The sequence below is a fragment of the Ptychodera flava genome (assembly GCF_041260155.1).
Source record: "Ptychodera flava strain L36383 chromosome 23 unlocalized genomic scaffold, AS_Pfla_20210202 Scaffold_23__1_contigs__length_28996876_pilon, whole genome shotgun sequence".
In the NCBI taxonomy this organism is placed as follows: domain Eukaryota; kingdom Metazoa; phylum Hemichordata; class Enteropneusta; family Ptychoderidae; genus Ptychodera; species Ptychodera flava.
In genome coordinates, this window is record NW_027248277.1 from 2291371 (window position 1) to 2315783 (window position 24413).

At 38.6% G+C, this 24413-nt stretch overlaps 1 protein-coding gene across 4 annotated transcripts; it reads right to left on the reverse strand.

Annotated features, from left to right (window-relative positions):
• On the reverse strand, positions 1-24286 carry LOC139123452 (zinc finger protein 98-like). 4 transcript variants are annotated; one of them, XM_070689594.1, is made up of 3 exons: positions 24084-24255; positions 18706-19327; positions 1-2726 (listed from the first exon to the last, which is right to left on the reverse strand). In XM_070689594.1, exons 1-3 carry the CDS (start codon positions 24165-24167, stop codon positions 1498-1500), a joined length of 1935 nt encoding a protein of 644 aa, XP_070545695.1. In that variant the 5' UTR covers positions 24168-24255; the 3' UTR covers positions 1-1497. The 4 variants fall into 4 exon arrangements, with proteins under 4 accessions (XP_070545695.1, XP_070545698.1, XP_070545696.1 ...); XM_070689597.1 differs by lacking the exons at positions 18706-19327; positions 24084-24255 and adding exons at positions 8495-8619; positions 8970-9488 and having other exon boundaries at positions 2590-2726; XM_070689595.1 differs by lacking the exon at positions 1-2726 and adding an exon at positions 14487-17528 and having other exon boundaries at positions 24084-24286.
• Between the last annotated feature and the right edge of the window lie 127 nt (positions 24287-24413).

Below are 24413 nucleotides of genomic sequence, written 5' to 3' on the forward strand. Positions count from 1 at the left end.
TCACATTCTATAACTATTGAATACTTTATTTTAAATATTTATCTCATTTCAGATAACTTGAAATCTTACATTACGAAACAAAAACACTAAATAACTTAAGAATAGAGTCACCAAGTAATTACAGGTTACACAAGGAAAATTGAACGCCATGCAAATTGGCATTTAGAGGACGAGTGGGTGCAGCTTTACCTTTAGACTTGGGACACACTAAATGATGTATATAATGTCAATGAGATAAGACCAAGGCATTGTGAAATTAAAATATAATCTTTTTCTGAAACAATATACATTTAGAAGTCTATGTAGTCAGTCAAACAAGCCTAATGTTTTGTCAAAATAGTGTTCCTGCCATTGAATGAGAATTGTTGATCAATGTACATAAATACTTCTGCAAAATTTGATTATAATGGGTTGGAATAGTATGTAAGGCGCAAGAAGCCTGTAAGAAAGACCACAACAAAAATCATGGCTACAAAATATACAAAGGACACTAAAACAACAACGTATATGGTTCTACAATGTACGCACTTCAGTTTGTGTGAGAAATATTTTAGTATTCACAGTATTGAAATACCTACATTCAGTGTTGAGTAATACTTTTCAAATTTAATATCCAATTACCAATTACACTGTTTTCTGTCTTTCTGCACTCTTTTCTGTATGCATACCCTAGTTTTATAGAATTTAATAGGTATTATCTGTTGAGAAATCTGACTACTGGATTACTGATTATCTAATAGAAGTTGGTGTGTGTGTAAAAATTACGATGACATTGCTTATACAGAAAACTGTAAACTCTGCAGTATGGTTAAAGTGGCATTTATTGTTTGCTTACTTTCCTGTACACAGACCTATACTCACACTGCAACAGAAGAACAAATTAAACAAAAGAAAAATATTTGATACACACACTTTGCTAACATAACAAATATGGCGCTGTCATGTTCATAAACATTGGAATGACAAAGGAAGTTGAAACCTACAATCAGGAGATATAAATATGACTTGCACGGTTTAAAGTTCTAATTTATTTAGTCGTTTTCCAAACAGATTGTTTCAGGGACTTAAAAGCAATACAGTGAGACAGTTTTTACCACACAGTAGTGTTGATTGGATATCATTCAACACCAAACAATGGACGATTGTAGCAGTTCACGCTTAAAGGCATCAATAATGAGGAGATTATTAGAAATTGTCAACAGTGAAATGTCACGTGACAGAATTAACATAGAATGCTCCTCGGGGATAGACATTTAATTCAAGCTCTCATTTCTTTACAATCCTTTCCCAGTCTACCACTCGTTGCAGATCATTATAAAGATCTCGGAGCAAGAAACATGTTCACAGCTTTTCTTTTTCAAAATTGAAAAATTTTATTTATTCCTTTAGGGTTAAAATAGAGATGGGAGCAATTCAGAATTTCAAATCAATTGTTGTCAATGACAACTGAACATTTTAGTCTTATTGAGTGTGAGCAGGCTAAAAACAATCCTTGGTCTACCTGCTGTGTATTCTTGTGTGTTTAAAAAGATTCTTTTTCAGTTTACATCGATATCCACACACATCACATTGCCAGGGTTTTTCATCACTATGTACAGACTTAACATGTACAGTTAGTGTAGTTTTTAGCCTAAAAACACGTGGGCAAAGATCGCATTTGAGTGTTGGTTCACTATGAGTTAAGGCATGCAATCGTAAATTAGTACTCCTCTTAAACCGGCGTCCACAAATATCACAAAGATATTCAGGCTTAGTGCAGTCCCTCATACAATGATTGCGATATTCAGATCTGACATAGAAAACTTTCTTGCATATCTTGCAAATGTATTCCCTGGAAAGTTCGCCATGACTTTCTAAATGGGTTTTCAAATCTGTCTTACTATAAAATTTCTTGTCGCAATAGGAACATCTAAATTTGTGCTCTGAGTGAACAATCTTCAAATGGTTTGACATATGTGTTCGTGTATCAAACGTTTCGCCACACTCTGTACAGACAGCTGAAACTTTACTGTGTGAATGCTTTTCATGATTTGATTTGATCCCTTGTTTTGTAAACCTGAGATCACAATATCTACACTTGAACTTTCTTTCCATGTGGGTGTTTTTGTGATTATTTAACGCAATGCGATTGGAAAAGACATGCTTGCACACGTCACATTCAAATACACCATTTGAGTGTTTAAGGAATTTGTGACTAGATCTTGATGAGCAACTTATGAATATTCGATCACAATACCTGCATGGAAACACTGGTATCTGTTCTGCATGTGAATCAACCATGTGATTTTGCCAATCTTTCAGTAGAAAGTCTATTCCACAATACTTACATTTCTGTCTGGCACAAATGCCCAATGACATATGTAAACTCAATCCTTCCTCTGCTTTATAACCCTTACCACATTTCTCACAATAATAAGATTTATCACCAATCATGGCTTTTCGTATTCTCTCTTTGTGGGTTTCTAACTCTTTGTCTGTCATGGGCGGCTTTTTGGCGCGCCCATATTTCTTTCTCACACGCATAGGTTTTTCAATTCCACTGACTGAGGACACATTGCAACTTGTGGCCAAAGTATTCATTTGATTAGTGTCATCACTTATGGAGTTGTCGTCATCACTCGTTTCATCATTTCCTGTGTCTCTGTTTCCATGGTAACTAGATTCTAAGTTTGACGTTGATGCATCGGGAGAGCAGCTTTCATTCTCGCCACCATTCTGAAGAGCAGCTGAGAGAAAATCACAGAGAATGAATGGTTAATGCACAACTGGTCTGAAAATATGCCGTCTACTCATAGCAAAATGACAGTTTTGTATTTGTCAATTCCAGTATTATTAAAGTAGTTCATCCCAATGTATTAATCTTTACAGCCCTGATACGGGTTTTGAGGACCTCGGTCGTACGGCGTACGGGCCCTCGCACGCTCGGGCCCTTCCGCCGTACGACCTCGGGCCGCAAAACCCGTATCAGGGCCGTTAAGGTTTTATCATATACCTTATGGAATGATAAATATGTAGTTTACATAATATTCAACATTGTTTAGGAGATAAAAATGCGTGCGATATCAAATATTTATCGCCATTTGTGTCTGCTTTTTATAAACACGATGGCCGCTTCCCGTCGAGGATTGACATACATAATGACGTCATTTGTTTACCTGCAGAATTCTAGAATGCGCAAAGCAACATCCGTACTATTACGTGACCAACAGAGATCCAGGCTGAAATTGAGGTGTAAGGGATGGACCATTAGACCTTGGGAGGGGGGGGGTGGTCACAATGAAATTGTGAAAATTTTTTTTTTACTATTGTAAATTTCTGAAATTTTTTTTTTCCAATTGAGATTAGCTGTGCAAATTTTTTTTTTCAGAGTAAATTTTCAGATTTATAATTTTTTTTTAGTTCGTCGCTGTCTGAAGATAGAGAGGGCAAAGATGTGGTGCCAAGCACCACAAGCGGCCACGCAAGCGGTCACGGGGGGGGGGGGGGAGGTCAGGAGAGGGGTGTCCCCCTGCTGCTGTTGGAGCTTTTGAAAAATAGAGATTACAATGGGGTTATTTGGTGGCACTTGGGAGTATTTTTGAAGGGGGAGGTCAGGAGGGTGTCCCCCTCCTGCCGTTGGAGCTTTTGAAAATAGAGATTAAAATGGTGTTATTTGGTGGCACTTGGGGAGTATTTTGCGGGGGGAGGTCAGGAGGGGGTGTCCCCTCCTGCCGTTGGAGCTTTTGAAAATAGAGATTTAAATGGTGTTATTTGATGGCACTTGGGGAGTATTTTTGCGGGGGTGGTCAGGAGGGGGTGTCCCCCTCCTGCCGTTGGAGCTTTTGAAAAATAGAAATTAAAATGGTGTTATTTGGTGGCACTTGGGGAGTATTTTTGCGGGGGGGGGTCAAGGGGGGTGTCCCCCCTCCTGCTGTTGGAGCTTTTGAAAATAGAGATAAAAATGGTGTTATTTGGTGGCACTTGGGAGCATTTTTTTCGGATTACACATCTTCCTCTGAAACATGGTCTTCTTGCTCCTCAGTAGCTTCCTATAGTTTTGAAAATTGACTATTTTGGTTTCCTGGCTTCCCTTTCTACTGCGTGGTGAAATGGCTACATGCACCCCACCAAACATCATGCATATCTCATGATTCACAATTGATTTTTACAAGCTGAGAAGCTAAAATAAGCTAAATAATATAGTTAAATTTGCATATTTGTGTTTTTAGAGCAATTGTTGCCCTTTTTTGATCAAAACATCTATTTCTCTGTAGCAGCATGTCCAAATTGATTGGATGTGTATAGATGTGTTGAAATTTCAATATTTGTCTTTTAGGGCAATTTATGCCATTCATGGTCAAAAATCTGTATTCTCTGAAAGGGCTTGTCCAATTTCTTTGAAATTTGCTACACAAAAACGATTATTCATGCAGATTTATTCAGTATTTGCTATCGAGAAACTTTCAAAGTTCAACCCTTTTGTGTGTTTTTGTGTTGGGATTTGTTGGATAGATGGCATTCTACGTAGTGTATTGTTGAATGTTAAAACATGTGTTGCTGTTGTTTTTTGAGGCTGTTTTTTGAGAAAAAAGAATTGAAAATACCTTTTTAAAAGCAAAATAATACATAATGACTTGATATGTTGTTTTATCATTATTGACGTGTTTCTACTTGTTCACCCATTCTTGCATTCATCATTGCAATAAAATGCTGTGAAAAAATGAAACTGATGTGGCCTGCATCTGTTTACCTGGATCTTAAAAGGCAAATACAACTTTCTGTCTTGACAACCATACCATAGTTTCAATGTTTTACCTAGTGTACCTGCTTGGTTTGTACGCAGGAAACAAGTAGAAAACAGGTTCTATAATTTCATAATTTTCAAGTGATCAGAATACAAAAGTCCTGAAAAGATAAATAATCACAACTTCCAGTATAAGTGATACAGTCACTCTAAATGTATAAATTAAAATTAAAAATGTGCCGGGAGGATGTACTAAAAAATACAGAAAGTTGCTTTCTGTTGGTAAAATCTAAAAAAAATTCAAAATTTTAAAGACTTTTGCAGATTTTTTTTTTACGCCTTTGTCTTCTTATTTATTTTTTTTTTATTTTGCAGACTAGTTTGAAGATTTTTTTTTCCCTAACTTTCTGCTCTGAAAATTTTTTTTTTCTGTTTTTGACCACCCCCCCCTCCCAAGATCTAATGGTCCGTCCCTAAGTAGGACAAAAGCGTGGTGTCAGTTTCTTGTAATTTATACTGAACAGGCACGCACTTAGTATACACAGGATTTCACTAGAATTTAGAAATAAAAGCCGATGTCACCTGGGCGGCTCCACTGTCGCGATGCGCAATTACGATCTGAGCGAGCAGACGTTTTCCAAATCTCGCGCTGGCTTTGTGTACGAATGGAACGTTTGCGGATAGCAACGCGCGTAGTAACCAGAATTGAGATAGTTAAGAAATGCACGCGATTGCCCATATTTGGGCACCGGGCCGGGGCATGATACGTAAAAAAAAATGCACGGATCTGAGGGCGCTTTCTCCCATAGCTTTACACAGGCATGTGAATGTAGGTATATAATAATATCTACTAAATAACCAATGGCCTTATACAAATAGCTTTACCCTAAGACTTTTTAAGTAGCAGTGAATATTTACAATCTGCCAATCAGCTATATCCAGAATTATATTGACATTAATAAATATCTACTAAATAACCAATGGCCTTATAACAATAGCTTTACCCTAAGACTTTTTAAGTAGAAGTAAATAATTATGATAGCTATATTCTTCAAAACTGCTGCACATTGTTCCATATAAGATGACGAGCGTAAAGGTCTGGTGAAATGGTCCCGTTCTTGAGACCGAATATCTTCCAGGGGGGCAATACTATTACACTCGCAACAAAATTGCAACCTAAAAGTACGCGCAAGTGTTAATTTTTTTGATATTTCTATGCGCGGCTTTCATCAGGTCATTTTGCGACACCAAGGTCACGCCCTCAGCGGGAGTCAAGGTTGGCCGTCTGTGACATCACAGTTGTGTTCATTTACATCGAATAGCGGTCCCACGCCGCCTTATCTCGCCGCCCGGTATCCGCTAACAAAACACTGTTCGCGCTGCCTATTCGCCACGTTCGTCAATGCGAATTGAAATCCGAAGTGGCGAAAAAAAAGATCCTTATTTGCCACAGTGGCAAAACTGATTTTTGTTCAAAAGATATGGCAAATTAAAGAAAAAACGTGGCTGTTTGTAGTCTTTTGTTGATCTGGCTTCTCTCTCGGCGATTCGCAAAACTGTATCTACTTCCGTATTGCATCACAATCTTTCGTCGTACGTATTTGCAATCGAGCAAAGTCTCGCGAGAGATTTGACGTTATGTAGTCTAGTCCACAGCATGCTTAAATGGCTCTCGCGAGAATTGAAACTTCGACGCACGCAATCGAGCCCTCGCGACAAATTTGACGTCACTTTGTCTACTGTACTGCAGGCATAGGAACGCCCGCTCACGAGAATTGAAACTTTTGCTATAGGCCTACATAGCAGACATACGAATTTGAATCGAGGCCACAAGGTTCGATGTTGCAGTTGATTTGCATTGTGGTCTGGCGGTTCCGTGTTGTGCATTTTAATCCATGTTGCGGTCGATTTGCATTGCGGTCCTCGTGGTCCGGTATTACCAGTCGCGACGCAGCTCCGCGAGAACAATAGAATCCATTTGCCGTTCGTGGGGGGTCTGCATACATTAAATTCAAATATATGGCGGCCATTTTCGCACTCAACATGTCCTCGTTTGTCGTGGAATTTTTCACCTTAAATGATTTCATTTCGCATTCTAAATCAACACAGTCCGAAAACAGAACATTATAAATAACTACATTGGTCAAATCAATGGTTACCTCATCAAGAACCCTCCAAAATCGGCAGGCATGGGAGACAACTCGCGATCGTATCGATGCGATATAATCTATTCATCGACCGTAAAAAGCAGCAAAACGTTTGTGTCCAGAGTCGAAAATGCACTGAACCCATAACAGATTATGTTTTGACCAAATAATCCACTTCCTTTCCGCATTCTTTTTCTAGGACGGCTATGCCAATTCGTCAAAACAGTTCTCGCACTCAGTTCACCTACCAATGCAGCCAAGAAGCGCCCTCAATGGTCACAAGATCAAATCTTACCTTACTTCGGATTTGCGCTGAACAAACTCAGATGAAGGTCGCACACTATTTTTGAAATCGTGCTGCTTTATGATTTGCTTTATGATCTGAATCTAACAATTACAAGATTTTTTCACCTTTGTGGCTCATAAATAAGACAATATTTAAGCATGGACGTGGCAACACACCTGAACACGGCGGATACTACCATATGTCAATCGAAATACGAGTTTTATCAGCGAAAATAACAAACATCGGGACATCCTTTGGCGAGTAGGTGCGTAATAAGGTCCGAACCCGGTCTGGCAAGAAAATTTTGGAATTTAGGGGCCTAAAGAGGAACAATCGCCGATATGGAAAACGGAGCGCTGGCGCTTAAAATCAACTGTCGCCCAACATTTCCGTCCACACGCCCTGCAGCTCTATAGCCTCTATAGGTGAAACCAGTCACCGTACAGGCAGAGTTTTACTGCAAAATTTTACAAGTCTTAATGGATGTACCGGTTCCATATTCCACAATTTCGTAGCACAAGGATGATAAAATACATTTCTGTTATTGGTTAGGTAAATGGCTGTCTAGGACGGTTTTGCCAATTTCGAAAAGAATCGGTACGTAACGAGTAGCTGGAAATCAACATATTACATTCGTAGACATATAAAATACCGGTAGGTCGATGTCGTATGTACAAATATCATGCAATCGTCCACACAAAGGCAACGTCTTCCTTTAATACATACTGCCTGAATTAGACAGACAGATTAACAGATGTTCGAGAATTCCAACGATTCCTAACTCATACCACTTATTTGATCGTACAGCTCAATCCGCCATGAGCAATCCTGGCAACCTGCGCAGGAAAAAGTGCACAGTTCAAATTAACCGCCAAATCGCGGAGGTGCGTTGCGACTGTACCTATTGTTCTTCATGCCTCCATGCGCACAGTCCAGAGCTGCAGAGGGACTGTGCTCCATGATTTGTACCGGGTATTTATATCGCGATCTCTACGTTCCGTGTTGTTTTTCGTTTTAATGGCAGTCACAACGTTCAGTGTTGGTGTTCATGCAGTTGATTTGCATCGCGGTCCCAATTTTGTAGCGTGTAGCGAGGCAGGCTGAGGGACCGTGGCCGATCGTACGAACCAGAATAGACAAGCACATTGGTTCAAACACTCAGCATTTGACGGGAACTCGAAAAAGTTTACAGTTGAGCCGTTACGTTCTTGCCGCTGTCACAGCCACTAAAATAACAACGTCTCCCCATAGTGAAATTAAAGGCGGACACTGTCCGGATCATGTAAGCGGAAAACCTAGAAGTTACCCCCGTGGGGAGATTACGGAGGTGTGAAATACCTTACTTCCCGTTATGAGATACGGCGTCGGGCAAACTTCGGAAAGCCGAAAAAAGTCGACTGGAGAGGCTCGGCGGACACGCCCACATCGCATCCTTCTTTTGCCATATTTCATAATCACGCGCGCTAAACGAAAAAAGAAATGAATGTGACTGTTTTATAGACCATCAACTGTATTTCTGTGATTTTGCAACATGGGCATTTCACCAGACCTTTAAGATACTAAGAGTGAGGTGCAAACCTCTGCATATCTCATTGTGAGTTGATATAACGATTGCCAAATAAAGATCAACACTGCTGTTATAACTTGTTTGATTGAAAAAAGTATTGTAATTTCCATCATTTCACACAAAACCTGAAAAGATGCCAATTAACTCAATAAAATACTTTGCTTGGCTCCAAGCTGTGGCTTTCCGCTGTGCAAATTGCGATGTGCACGAAATTCCATGAAGGATGGAAATGATAAATAAACTAACCTATAGGACTATTTTGTTGACAGCTCTCCTGACTTTTCAACTTTCCCCAAAACTCTGCCCCTTCCAACTCCATCTGGTTTTGCAGAGTTTCTTCACATGATCCAATTTCTGTATAGGTTTGGTTAGTATCTGGATCAAAAGTTTTTCTGTCATTGTTTAGTCCATTTATATCTCCTATGCCATCATTCAATTTAGCTACTTGTGTATCCATGTTTGATTGTTGTCGATTGATATTGATACCTTCTTCCACCATAACACTGTCTGCTGATTGGCTGTTATTGTCAGCCATATTGACATCATTTTGCGAATCAATAGTTTCCCTTGTGATGTTGGTGAAGGAATTAAACTTCAAAAGTACACCTTCATTCTTTATAAAAATGTCACGATTTCTATTGTCCCTGTTATAAGTATCCGTCGACGGTTCAACTATCGTATGTGTACCGTTACTTTTAAAAGTAGCTGTAGGACACAGTCCGACATTCACATCACATGGTTTTACTTTCAGTCCGGTTGTGACAAATTCTCCTGACAAAGTCTTGACTTCCAATATACTGAGATGACAGCCCATCTTCAGAGACAATGACAAAGACTTTGCAAGCAAACTTCTCCAGTAAATCTTTACACTAAAGAAAAACGACAGTAGATAAGATTGGATGGTTGATTTAAAGAGAATAGTTGTGGTATAAATGTACACATCATTGTCAAATGCAAGTTTGAAGTTGTATCAAAACAATTCTCTACTCTTTGATTTCAGAAAGCTTTATATATTATCTGTATTGTCATTGGGATGACGTCAAAAAGTTTCAAGAAATTCACATATTGACTGTGATGGTTGAACAACCAAAGATTAGACAGTCGGTAGACATGTACAGGGCCTCAAATTTACTGGTACCCTCGTACAATGTCACGCATGACTTAATGATTAATTCTGTGGAAATATTTTAAAATAATGGCCATGGTCAGATTGAAGCAATCAAAGAGGAGTTTTCAAGTATCATGCCCCGAGCTGCCCTGTTTACTGCATCATTACATTTTGTGGCTATTTTGAGTGGTGTATAGGGCTGCCACGTGACCACTACTGACCGGAAGCTAACTTCCGTAGTCATGGTAATGAGTTTCATTTTAATAGCCATCTGAAATTCCTATTGTTCATTCATATGATGCAGACGTGTTATGCCTCTCTCAGTTTCTCGAAAGTGTTTGTACGTTCTATCTGGAGGTGGATTTTTTCCGTACGTATATTTTAAAATTTTCTCAAAATCACCCAACAATTAATTTAACCACCCAAAAATTCGGCGTTATTCAAAATCAGAAATCAAGATCAAATGATTCTGTTTCAACATGGCTTTTTTTAGTCAGCGCAGTTAGGGGTATGGATGGCAGTCCCTCAGACCACTCTGCCGCACAAAATATAATGGTAAAGTGCGCGGGATAGCTTTGAGGCACCCAGCTATGTGTCAGTGGTTGTGGAGTTTTTAGACGGAATTGTCCCTTCACAGTGCTGGAGTTGAAAAATCTGCTCGACCTAATTTGCATTGGAATGCGCATCATGGTGATGAAGCAAATACATAATACAGATGTGCAATAGCGTTCTCGACCCCCGGACTCGACCTTTTCGTCTGGGAGCCAGGAACCATCCTCTTGTCATGTACAACAAACTTCAATATTTAATAAAACCAAAAGGTTTGCAAATGTCCTTAAAGGAACACTTAAAAGCACAAAGGCAGTGATCGAAGTGTACACTTTATAATAGCTGCACTGTTGTAGTGAAGTTCGAGGTTTTGTTTGGGTAGGTTTGTCAGACCATGGAGGTACAAAGAGAGACTACCTACATGGTCAGACCATGGAGCTACCAATGTACCTCCATGGTCAGACCAGGTTTGCCATGCTCGCTAGCCAGAGCAATAATTTCCGCTCCGCTGACCTACGCAAATAGCGCTGAGCTGTTGCCGTAAAGAGGCGCGTGGTTTACGACGATGAGGTTTGCCGACCAACCCGCATACCCAAGCAAAAATCGAACAGCATCATTGCAGCCGACTTATAACCCCATTGTTTCACTTAAAGAGGCTCTGATTACAAAGCGGGGCATAAATTTCTATCGCATGGCAAATTTAGCTCACTGTACGAACGGCCGAGGTCAAGTTATATCAGTAGTAAAGATGACAACAGAGCTGTAAATTTACAGACAGTGCCGCCGAACGCTTGCATTGAATGGACTTACTTCCGTAAACACTCGATTTTTCAGCGTGCTTGTTAAACTTCTTGGAGGATATACAACGGCTGGTTTTGAAGAAGTCATATCCATTGCTATGTTTTCTTGACTGGCTATGATGCAAGAAGGTTGTGTATAAAAAAAGTACATGAAGAAAGTCACTGAGCGGCCTTTGGGTCAAGTTGCTTGACCTCTAAAGTTCTCATCGGCTTCAGATTCAGGTTCGAATCTATTAGGTTTCGGATTTAACAGGATTAGCCTTACCATTGATACGTCCATGGCATAACTATGCATTTTGGCTGAGTTTTAAACTTTCTGAGAGTGACATCAAGAAATATAGTCTCACCAGAGAACTTGAATACACATTCATAAGATTTATCTAATTATTTATTAAAATGAATAATTCAGACATAGGTATAGGCCTAATTAGGAAAAATTGTAAATTTGCTAATAAAGAATATAGAATAGAGAATTACAGATTAAAGAATAACTATGACTTATTCTAATATACAAGTGAAGGGTCTTTAATTTACAAACCATCGTGTTGTATCAAAGAATTAATTAATTCAGCTACAAATGAACATACAGCTTGGCCACTGATGGCGCTATTAGAGATATTGCCGACCTACTTACAATGATCAATGCTCTTAATAAAACACAATGTAATACACAATATTCATGATTTAATGTAATGAAATATACATTCAGATATAAGGAAGTTTGTGTATGTGAATTTTATAGGGGATTATTTACGACACAACAGGGATAAAGAAAATAACATTTCAGTTGACGAGATCACTGTGGGAGAATCTACAAATTCGTTATAATACATGTTTCAACGGCACAACCTAAACGCACAGTATAATAGTACGCATTAACAATATCAATGACAGTGAAGAGCTTAGGAAAATTTACTTCTGCCCATCTGCTCAGTATAAAACAAACATATTGGCTGTTTTGTCTGAATTTGTTGATTCTTTCGTATGTTTCTTGCATTTATCATACATGCTATGCCTGTATTGCCATTCTTCTATTGTTCAGACGGTACTGATATGAACCCATTTTTAAACTAGTGAAAAGACGAATTTTATTTTCAATGTAACCGAACTACTCACAGCGACGCGTGACCTTCGCTGGTATGCATGACCTTCGTTGGTATATGTACATATAAAACAGCTGAGCGAATAAGGCAATCCAAAACGTCATTATGATTATGGTCAAAATTCTGTTGTTTGCAGTCACTTCATGGGCATTGCACTTAGCAGGCACAAGTACAGTTAAGCCTATACCAAAAACATACAAACGAACGTGTTGAAAAATTGTATCATTTGCCGACACCTGTCATCGTTCACGGCCGCGGTCCCATGGCGGTGCAGTGTTTTCATGTAATCTACGCTGCTGAAGATTACATGTAAGATATCGGTTGACAGTACATCATGATAGAACCGCTTTACGACAAGTTTCCTGTTGAGGAGCTTAAGTATATGGGCGGCAAATTACATCGTTTACAGCCGTAAATGAGCCGCAAAAATCCAACCGCACTGAAAATACTCGCGACAGACAAGGTTGAGGGCGCACATAATATTTCCGATTTGTAAGCTTACCTGTCAGTGAGATTCACAGGTAATGGCCGTGTCTGGTGGCACCGGTGCGTTGAGGGTTTCAGATACAATGTAAGATCTAGGGAAGTCAAGCTTTCACTTAGGTTGTTAAAGGAAGTTAAAGGTCTGGTGAAATGATCCCGTTCGTGTGACTGAATATCTTCCCGGGGGGTCAATACTATTACACTCGCAACAGAATTTAATTTAGGCAAGCCAGGAACGAAAATACGAGCAGACGACGGAAATACCTTTGAAATGTTTTATTCGTACAGCAACAAAGTCACGAACGAGTTACGACACTACAGCTTACAGTGGACTTCACTTCATGTTTTCCCTAATCCGCTTACTAAGATGATAAATTCGGCATGACATTTTACGTCTTGGGACATGTACAATTCTTCGAAATAAACTAACCACTTCACACATTCTACAACAACTTTTGTAGTCGAACAGATCCCCTTTTTGCCGTGAATTATACCTATTCATTTTGGCACCTTTTCTCCACACATTCTATTACAGCACCTGTACAATGTGCATGAACAGAGGAAAGTTTTAACAACTATAATTAACCTGTTTCCATGCAGGATTTCTTGAAATAGTCCATTGCTGAACTTAGTTCAGAGTGTTGAGAAGACAAAATTTATGTCTAATTGAACTTGTACATAGTTATAATTGGCTAAATGTTGTCTTACGGCTAAATTCAGGCCCTGACACCTTTTGGACACCCCTAACAATAATAGTAAAGTCCGCTAGGTACTTCCGTGGCAGCATACTTGACAAGGTCCGTAAATTTTACAAAATAAGTTGATAGTAAATACCTGTAGTCTAGTTGGATCCGAACTCAATTGCGAAACCGTGTGTAACTGTAGCCAAGCCTATTTGAAGACACATTTAGTCACTGGTGGCGCTATTAGATATCGCTGATCTCCTCACTTTGGATCAATACTCCGTCGGAAAACAACTCTGTGACATTTATGATATAGTGTGGTGAAATATGCATCCGGAAATTAGCATAATGGTTGATAAAGATTTATTTGATTAAAAAAGAAAGAAGTATAAAGTTGCATAGAGTGCTCTGGGCGAAGCAAATCGACAAATTATTTTGACAATGATAATTATGTTGACACAAAGCACGACAAAGCAAATTGCAGGGATGCCATCATCTTGTGTTTGTGGCAAACTCTGACTGTGGCAGGGACCGTGACCAAGAATTTGGTTGAAGGGTGGATAAATATGTCATTATCGAAGAAGATACTGTTACAGAGGTTTGACTAAATTTTCAGCTGTATATTTCGTTCTTAGATTTTTCATGAGAGGATTCGCCGGCACAAACCATGTATCTAGGCTAATCCCTGAACGCGGAAAATTTCCACGTTACCGAATTAATGGTTTATGACTCCCCAGAGAGTAAATAAACTACCGATCTAGTAGAACAAAAGATCACAATGTTTGTAAATATGACACAACGCGTGATATTTGCAGAGCAATCACCGAATGACAGTCAGTTCACACCTCAAGTAAGGTATCTTTTCATATGGAAATGATTTTGAACCTACAGCGCTTGTGCCGGGGAATCTTGGCATGTTTATGTTTATGCAGAAAATAAATTTGTTGAACGAGCTCGGTGGAGTATAAATATGGTTTATTGACACATGTTTATGGATTGTACACTTACTTTTAATACAAAATCGTAAAATATAAACATGTAGCCTTTCATTAAAGATCTGTACCTTTGGTCGTTTTCTATTTTGTTTGTTTCTGTGTATCATCTGCAGTTTCTGGTTTGAATCCCTGAACCATGGAGAAATTCCTAATATTTAGCTCATAAATATATGAGTATAATCTGCATTGTTATTGTTTAAATTTTGTATTCAGGTCCGGACTAGAATACATTTATCAACAATTATATTGGTCATTTCACATGTACAGACTGTGTTGGCAAGAAGGACACCAGGCATTTGTCATGATGGTCGGATTATAGTAAAATTCTGTAGTTGATACATTGAAACAGTGCAGTGAAAAATTTGTCAACAGTTACAGCTAATGTCCCTTTAAATGAAAACAAAATTTACAATGTATGATGTTGGTGTTATTGTATGGATTGTCTATTTAAAACTGTAATCATCATTTAAGAAGAGTATCTAAAGCCTGGGATCTAAATATTTATCTTATTGACAAAACAATGCAAATACATATTATGTGTAGGAACTCATAATCTGCGAACCCTCTCCGGCTACGAAGTATGCTGTGTTTCCTCTGAAGTGTAGTGCACACGGTAATAAAGTAGTCAACAGTACCTAATCTTACACAAACTTGAATAAACAAACAAACGAACGAACAAACAACAACTGAACATATGGATTGCAGAAATCAGGTGTACTTATGGTACATACTAAATACAAATTAAGGAACCCTGGTGTTTCCAAAGAGAGACTGGAACATTTCAAGATATTTAGTTCAGAAACAGTTAAAGTTTGGTAGGACTAGTTTGAGGTTTGATGTACATGACATAATTAAATACAAAGGAAACAACGTAATCACATTCAATAACTATTGAATACTTTATTTTAAACATTTATCTCATTTCAGATACCTTGAAATCTTACATTACGAAACAAAAACACTAAATAACTTAAGAATAGAGTCACCAAGTAATTACAGGTTACACAAGGAAAATTGAACGCCATGCAAATTGGCATTTAGAGGACGAGTGGGTGCAGCTTTACCTTTAGACTGGGGACACAATAAATGATGTATATAATGTCAAAGAGATAAGACCAAGGAATTGTGAAATGAAAATATAATCTTTTACTGAAACAATATACATTTAGAAGTCTATGTAGTCAGTCAAAACAAGCCTAATGTTTTGTCAAAATAATGTTCCCTGCCATTGAATGAAAATTGTTGAACACTATACATAAATACTTCTGCTAACTTTCATTATAAGAAGCCTGTAAGAAAGACCACAACAAAAATCATGGCTACAAAATATTAAAAGGACACTAAAACAAAAACGTATATGGTTCTACAATGTACACACTTCAGTTTCTGTGGGAAATATTTTAGTATTCACAGTATTGAAATACTAGCATTCAGTGTTGAGTCATACTTTTCAAATTTAATATCAAATTACCAATTACAACCAAATGCACCGTTGGACAATTGTAGCATTACACGCTTGAAGGCATCAATAATGATGAGATTATTAGAAATTGTCAACAGTGAAATGTCACGTGACAGAATTAACATAGAATGCGCCTTGGGGATAGACATTTAATTCAAGCTCTCATTTCTTTACAATCCTTTCCCAGTCTTCCACTCGTTGCAGATCATTATAAAGATCTCTGAGCGAGAAAAAACTTTCACAGCTTTTCTTTCTCAAAAATGGAAACATTTATTTTTCCCTTTAGAGTTAAAATAAAGGTGGGGCAATTCAGAATCACAATCATTGTTTTCAATGACAAATGTGAACATTTTACGTTTGATTGAGTGTGAGCAGGCTACAAACATTCCTGGGTCTACCTGTTGTGTATTCTGGTGTGTTTAAATAGATTTTCCCTCAGTTTACATCGATATCCACATACATCACATTGCCAGGGTTTTTCATCACTGTGTACAGACTTAACATGTGAAGTTAGTGTACGTTTTAGCCTAAAAACACGTGGGCAAAGATCGCATTTGAGTGTTGGTTCACTATGAGTTAAGGCATGCAATCGTAAATTAGTACTCCTCTTAAACTGGCGTCCACAAATATCACACAGATATTCAGGCTTAGCACAGTCCCTAATACAATGATTGCGATATTCAGATCTGACGTTGAAATTTTCTTGCATATTTTACAAGTGTATTTCCTGGAAAGTTCACCATGGATTTCTAAATGGGTTTTCAAATCTGTCTTACTATAAAATTTCTTGTCGCAATAGGAACATCTAAATTTGTGTTCTAAGTGAACAATCTTCAAATGGTTTAACATATGTGTTCGTGTATCAAACGTTTCACCACACTCTGTACAGACAGCTGAAACTTTACTGTGTGAATGCTTTTCATGAGTTCTTTTGATCCCTTGTTTTGTAAACCTCAGAGTCACAATATCTACACTTGAACTTTCTTTCAATGTGGGTGTTTTTGTGATTATTTAACGCAATGCGATTGGAAAAGACATGCTTGCACACGTCACATTCAATGCACCATTTGAGTGTTTAAGGAATTTGTGTCTTGATCTTGATGAGCAACTCATGAATATTCGATCACAATACCTGCATGGAAACACTGGTATCTGTTCTGCATGAGAATCAACCATGTGATTTTGCCAATCCTTCAGTAGAAAGTCTATTCCACAATACTTACATTTCTGTCTGGCACAAATGCCCAATGACAGATGTAAACTCAATCCTTCCTCTGTTTTATAACCCTTACCACATTTCTCACAATTATAAGATTTATCACCAATCATGGCTTTTCGTATTCTCTCTTTGTGGGTTTCTAACTCTTTGTCTGTCATGGGCGGCTTTTTGGCGCGCTCATATTTTTTTCTCACACGCTTAGGTTTTTCAATTCTACTCATTGAGGACACATTGCAACTTGTGGCCAAAGTATTTGTTTGATTAGTGTCATCACTTATGGAGTTGTCGTCATCACTCGTTTCATCATTTTCTGTGTCTCTGTTTCCGTGGTAACTAGATCCTAAGTTTGACGTTGATGCATCAGGAGAGCAGCTTTCCTTCTCGCCACCATTCTGTAGAGCAGCTGAAAGAAAATCACGGAGAATGAATGGTTAATGCAAAACTAGTGTAAAATATGCCATCTACTCACAGCAAAATGACAGTTTTGTATTTGTCAATTCCAGTATTATTAAAGTAGTTCATCCCAATGTATGACATATTATAGCATATATGGACATAACAGATGTTGGTAGAAGATCATTTTAGCCTTGTTTATAGACAGAACCAATGAAGAAAAAACAAAAGGATTCAAGGCATTAACAATTTGTTTATGCCTTGCATTATCAATGTGCAGCATCTGAAAGGCTTTCAGCTTATTGATTGGCAGATTAATATTCACATTAATAAATATCTTGAAAATAGAGAACTATCTACACCATAACCTTAGCCTTAGATTTTTAAGTAGCGGTGAATAAATACAATCTGCCAATCAGCTATATCCAGAATTATATTGACATTAATAAATATCTACTAAATAACCAATGGCCTTAACAATAGCTTTACACTAAGACTTTTTAAGTAGCAGTGAATAATTACAATCTGCCAATCAGCTATATCCAGAATTATATTTACATTAATAAATATCTACTAAATAACCAATCGCCTTATAACAATAGCTTTACACTAAGATTTTTTAAGTAGCAGTGAATAATTACAATCTGCCAATTAGCTATATCCAGAATTATATTGACATTGATAAATATCTACTAAATAACCAATCGCCTTATAACAATAGCTTTACACTAAGACTTTTTAAGTAGCAGTGAATAATTACAATCTGCCAATCAGCTATATCCAGTTTTATATTCACATTAATAAATATCTACTAAATAACCAATGGCTTTAACAATAGCTTTACACTAAGACTTTTTAAGTAGAAGTAAATAATTACGATAGCTATATCCAAACTGCTGCACATTGTTCCATATAAGATGACGAGCTTAAGATAGTTATAGTGAGGTGCAAACCTCTGCATATCTCATTGTGAGTTGATATAACGATTGCCAAATAAAGATGAACACTGCTGTTATAAGTGGTTTGATTGAAAAAAGTATTGTAATTTCCATCATTTCACACAAAACCTGAAAAGATGCCAATTAACTCAATAAAATACTTTGCTTGGCTCCAAGCTTTGGTTTTCAGCTGTGCAATTGTAATGTTAACGAAATTCCATGAAGGATGAAAATGATAAATAAACTAACCTATAGGACTATTTTGATGACAGCTCTCCTGACTTTTCAACTTTCCAAAAAACTCTGCCCCTTCCAACTCCATCTGGTTTTGCAGAGTTTCTTCACATGATCCAATTTCTGTATAGGTTTGGTTGGTATCTGGATCACAAGTTTTTCTGCCATTGTTTAGTCCATTTATATCTCCTATGCCATCATTCAATTTAGCTACTTGTGTATCCATGTTTGATTGTTGTCGATTGATATTGATACCTTCTTCAACCATGACACTGTCTCCTGATTGGCTATTATTGTCAGCCATATTGACATCATTTTGCGAATCAATAGTTTCCCTTGTGATGTTGGTGAAGGAATTCTGCTTCAAAAGTACACCTTCATTCTTTGTAAAAATGTCACGATTTCTATTGTCTCTATTATAAGTATCCGTCGACGGTTCAACTATCGTATGTGTACCGTTACTTTGAAAAGTAGCTGTAGGACACAGTGCGACATTCACATCACCTGGTTTTACTTTCAGTCCAGTTGTGAGAAATTCTCTGACAAAGTCTTGACTTCCAATATACTGAGATGACAGCCCATCTTCAGAGACAATGACAAAGACTTTGCAAGCAAACTTCTCCAGTAAATCTTTACACTAAAGAAGAAAACGACAGAAGAAAAGATTGGATGGTTGATTCGAAGAGAATAGTTGTGATATAAATGTACACATCATTGTCAAATGCAAGTTTGAAGTTGTATCAAAACAATTCTCTACTCTTTGATTTCATAAAGCTTTATATATTATCTGCATTGCCATTGGAATGACGTCTAGAAAGTTTCAAGAAATTCACATATTGACTGTGATGGTTGAACAACCAAAGGTTAGACAGTTGGTAGACATTGATACTGAAATGTACAGGGCCTCAAACTTACTGGTACCCTACGTACAATGTCACGCATGGCTTAATGATTAATTCTGTTGAAATATTTTAAAATAATGGCCATGGTCAGATTGAAGCATTCCAAGAGGAGTTTTCAAGTATCATGCCCCGAGCTGCCCTGTTTACTGCATCATTACATTTTGGGGGCTAATGAGGGGTGTGTAGGGCTGCCACGTAACCACTACTGACCGGAAGCTAACTTCCGTAGTCATGGTAATGAGTTTCATTTTAATAGCCATCTGAAATTCCTATTGTTCATTCATATGATGCAGACGTGTTATGCCTCTCTCAGTTTCTCGAAAGTGTTTGTACTGAGACAAGTTCAATGAAGCCTAAGTTCAACAACGTATGGGTAATGAATCTTACGTTCTATCATAGGGTACAGGGGAAAGTCCGCTGGGGTGGGGAGGAAGGTGTTGTTTGTGCAACGGTTTACCTTATTTGATTTTATTAATTTTGACGGTGATAAATCAAATAAAGAGTTCAACTCCACACCGTCTGACTGCTTTATTATTGCCGACAAGTCCTTATCTCCTCTCCAACTTGTGTATACACCACTGTAATTGCTCCGAAAACATTGCCAACTTGCTAATCCGCTGTCCGTATCAGAGGATTAAGTGATTGAGTCAACACCACAGCCGTCCCACACGCATTAAAAATAAGGAAAGGGTTGAAGATCTCAGACACAGTGTCACAAAACAACGCAAATCTGGGCAGATGTAGAAGTCAATCAAAATTTAACGACTATCAAAAGCATCGCTATACCGATGAACTGCTACATGCCGAAGTACACCGTCTAAAATGGTCATCTTGAGCCAAAAAACCAACCTACATTTTTGAGTCAGTCATGGTCCGATGTCATCCGTAAAAGCGGAAGTCGGAAGTAGAACCTTTTGACCTCAAATCTGTTTATTTCCAGTCCAGAAGTAAACATATTTCCCATGATGCGTTTGATGTTATATAATAATCGCAATCATACCAATCCAAAGTCCAATAACACTAGGTCGGAATTCGTAAATGTAAAAGTAAAATGTAAAAGTTCGTATATCATGCTATGAGCATGCTACACCCCACGGCCGGTTGAGGTCGTGGCCGTAAAGTGTAAAATGTTTCCCGACATTTCAAGCTCTGAGTCTGACTTTTTTCCCGGTAATTTTTCTCAATTTTTCTCTCTATGCATGTACACCGGTAGACTTGGTTCAAGCCTGTGATTTGTGAATGTTTGAGTGGAGTGAACGCAATGATTTGTATTTTGCTTTCATGTGAAACGCGCGCGTGAGTGGACGCGATGAGTAGGGTGAACGCGATGAGTGGAGTGAACGCTATACAGCGGAGTTTCACCCGGAATCACGGCAGAAACTAACTCACTACTGCGCAGACTCAAACGTGACGCATTCAATCGCTGGGAAAACCTGGCGTGAGCTGCCAAATTCCGGATAGGTTTGTACGAAATAGGAGAGACACAAAAGAAACTATTATAAATGATTTTATTTTTTTTAAATTCACCGACTTGAACCAAGTCTAGTACACCGGCAACCCCAGGCACCTGTGGGTCAATCGAGGTGGTAGCTTCTTCAGCCACAGAAAAGGAGAAATATTTTCTCCTTGTAGCGAGGCTCGGACAGCATCAACCGAACGAACACCGCTGCAGGCAGCTCAATATAGATTGATGTATGTCAGTATTATACACTATCTGTATTATTCGATGCCACCATCGATGCATCGTCACAGGACATCTAGCGTCTATCGTAAACGTAGTACACCGTCATCGACTGTGACCGACTCGTTTGCCCGGCCTCCCCGCTAATACATAAACGACTATCCATACCAATGAAGTTCTCACCTACCGGTATTCCAAAAGAACCTCCACCATGTGCACATCGTATCAGCAAAACATCGTCAATGGCGAGGAAACACGACTTAGACTTTCTAGTATTACCCCTGGTATTACCAGGCTTGCGAATTTGATTACATTTTCTTGCCTGTTCTCGTTTTAAAATCTTATTGTGTTTTTTCCCTTCCGCGTCCATGTCTATGATGTCAAGCGTAAGTTATAGTATTTTCCTCAAAGACGGACAGCCCTCGCTTCAGTTTCCGAGAACTAGATGGATAAAATCATCAACCTTTTGTTTAGTTTTTTGTTTGTTAAGGTACTGTTTCTTCAAGCATGCCTTTCAATAAAAACGATTTCATGGTATTTGATACATCGTCTGTGTATGTATTCTGTCTGTAAAAACGTCAGCGGCTGCGTTTAGGTTGTTGCGCGGCACAACAGAGGGTCCACGCTGACTTTTATATATTTTCGCTGTATTGTTATGCACTTTCCATCATTATCATTCTTCAAACATGCAACTCAACGACGGCAGCACATAATATGAATGAACTAAAAGCATGGACTTAGCTTTTTAAAGTCCTAGGGTAGGAAAATGCAGTCAGGAACTTAATCTATATCATCAAAAATTTTGTAACGTAACGGTTGGTGTTCTCCTTCAGGCCGTTCAGATTTATTTTAATTTTTTCTGAGCTGTCTCTCCATATGGCTGTTGATATTGACTTTTTTTAACTTTTCTACATTTTCTCTCCTGATCGGTCGGACGGTAGCCTAGTTGATTTCATCACAGACAAGATTTCAGGTTTCCGATTTTTTCCCAATATTTTCTCTCCATAACCGATCGCGCAAGGTCGTGGCTGCCAGTGTAAAGATTTGAATTTTCACATGTTTCTCAACGACCGTCGCTTTCAGGTATATTCGACTTCATTTTCTGTCCACGGCCGGTTGAGGTCGTGGCCGTAAATTGTTAAATGTTTCCTGACATTTCAAGCTTTGAGTCTGACTATTTTCCCGGTAATTTTTCTCAACGATCGGTCGTGAGGTCGTGGCTGTAAAGCCCGACATTTTCTCAATGATCAGTCATGAGGTCATGAGGTTATAGCTTTCAGGATTTGACTTTCTTTCAGGATTTGACTTTTTTTTCCTGGTTATTTTTCTCAACGACCGGTCGCGAGGTTGTGGCTTTCAGGTTTTCGACTTTTTTCAGTAATTTTTCTCATTTGCCGGTCACTAGGGAGCTCCTTTACCGTTTATTTATGAATAATAAGTTGTTTACCTTCCTGTTTATTTACGAATTCATTAATATTTTAAGCGTCCACTAGTTTTATGGACGACATCGTGACACTGCGTCTGAGATCTTCAACCCTTTCCTTATTTTAATGCGTGTGGGACGGCTGTGGTGTTGACTCAATCACTTAATCCACTGATACGGACAGCGGATTAGCAAGTTGGCAATGTTTTCGGAGCAATTACAGTGGTGTATACACAAGTTAGAGAGGAGATAAGGACTTGTCGGTAATAATAAAGCAGTCAGACGGTGTAGAGTTGAACTCTTTATTTGAAATATCACAGTCAAAATTAATAAAATCAAATAAGGTAAGGCCGTTGCACAAAACAAACCTTCCTCCCCACCCCAGGGGACTTTCCCCTGTACCCTGTGGTTCTATCTGGAGGTGGATTTTTTCCGTATATGTATTTTAAAATTTTCTCAAAATCACCCAACAATTAATTTAACCACCCAAAAATTCGGCGTTATTCAAAATCAGAAATCATGATCTAATGATTCTGTTTCATCATGGCTTTTTTTAGTCAGCGCAGTTAGGGGTATGGATGGCAGTCTCTCAGACCACTCTGCCGCCCAAAATATAATGGTACAGTGCGCGGGATAGCTCTGTGTCACCAAGCTATGTGTCAGTGGTTGTGGAGTTTTTAGACGGAATTGCCCCTTCACCGTGCTGGAGTTGAAAAATCTGCTCGACCTAATTTGCATTGGAATGCGCATCATGGTGGCGAAACAAATAGGCACATTATACAGATATGCGATAGCGTACTCGACCCCGGAGTCCTTTTCGTCGGGGAGCCAGGAACCATCCTTATCATGTCATGTACAACAAACTTCAATATTTAATAAAACCAAAAGGTTTGCAAATGTCCTTAAAAGAACACTTAATAACACAAGGGCAGTGATCGAACTGTGCACTTTATAATAGCTGCACTGTTGTATAGCCCTGAGTACCGTGCTGTGTGTTCCGGGCGTTACACGGCCCCCACCACATGTGGTGGGGGCCGTGTTCGAGGTTTTGTTTGGGGAGGTTTTGTTTGGGTAGGTTTGTCAGACCATGGAGCTACCCAAATGCTACCAGATGTAGCTACCAAATGTAGCTCCATGGTCAGACCAGGTTTGCCGACCAACCCGTATACCCAGGCAAAAATCGAACAGCAGCATTGCAGCCGACTTATAACCCCATTGTTTCACTTTAACAGGCTCTGATTACCAAGCGGGGCATAAATTTGTATCGCATGGCAAATTTAGCTCACTGTACGAACGGCCGAGGTCAAGTTATATCAGTAGTAAAGATGACAACAGAGCTGTAAATTTACAGACAGTGCCGCCGAACGCTTGCATTGAATGGACTTACTTCCGTAAACACTCGATTTTTCAACGTGCTTGTTAAACTTCTTGGAGGATATACAACGGCTGGTTTTGAAGAAGTCATATCCATTGCTATATTTTCTTGACTGGCTATGATGTAGGAAGGTTGTGTACAAATCTAATTTCATGAAGAAAGTCACTGAGCGGCCTTTGGGTCAAGTTGCTTGACCTCTAAAGTTCTCATCGGCTTCAGATTCAGGTTCAAAATCTCTTCAGGTTTCGGATTTAACAGGATTAGCCTTACCATTGATACGTCCATGGCATAACTATGCATTTTGGCTGAGTTTTTAAACTTTCTGAGAGTGACATCAACAAA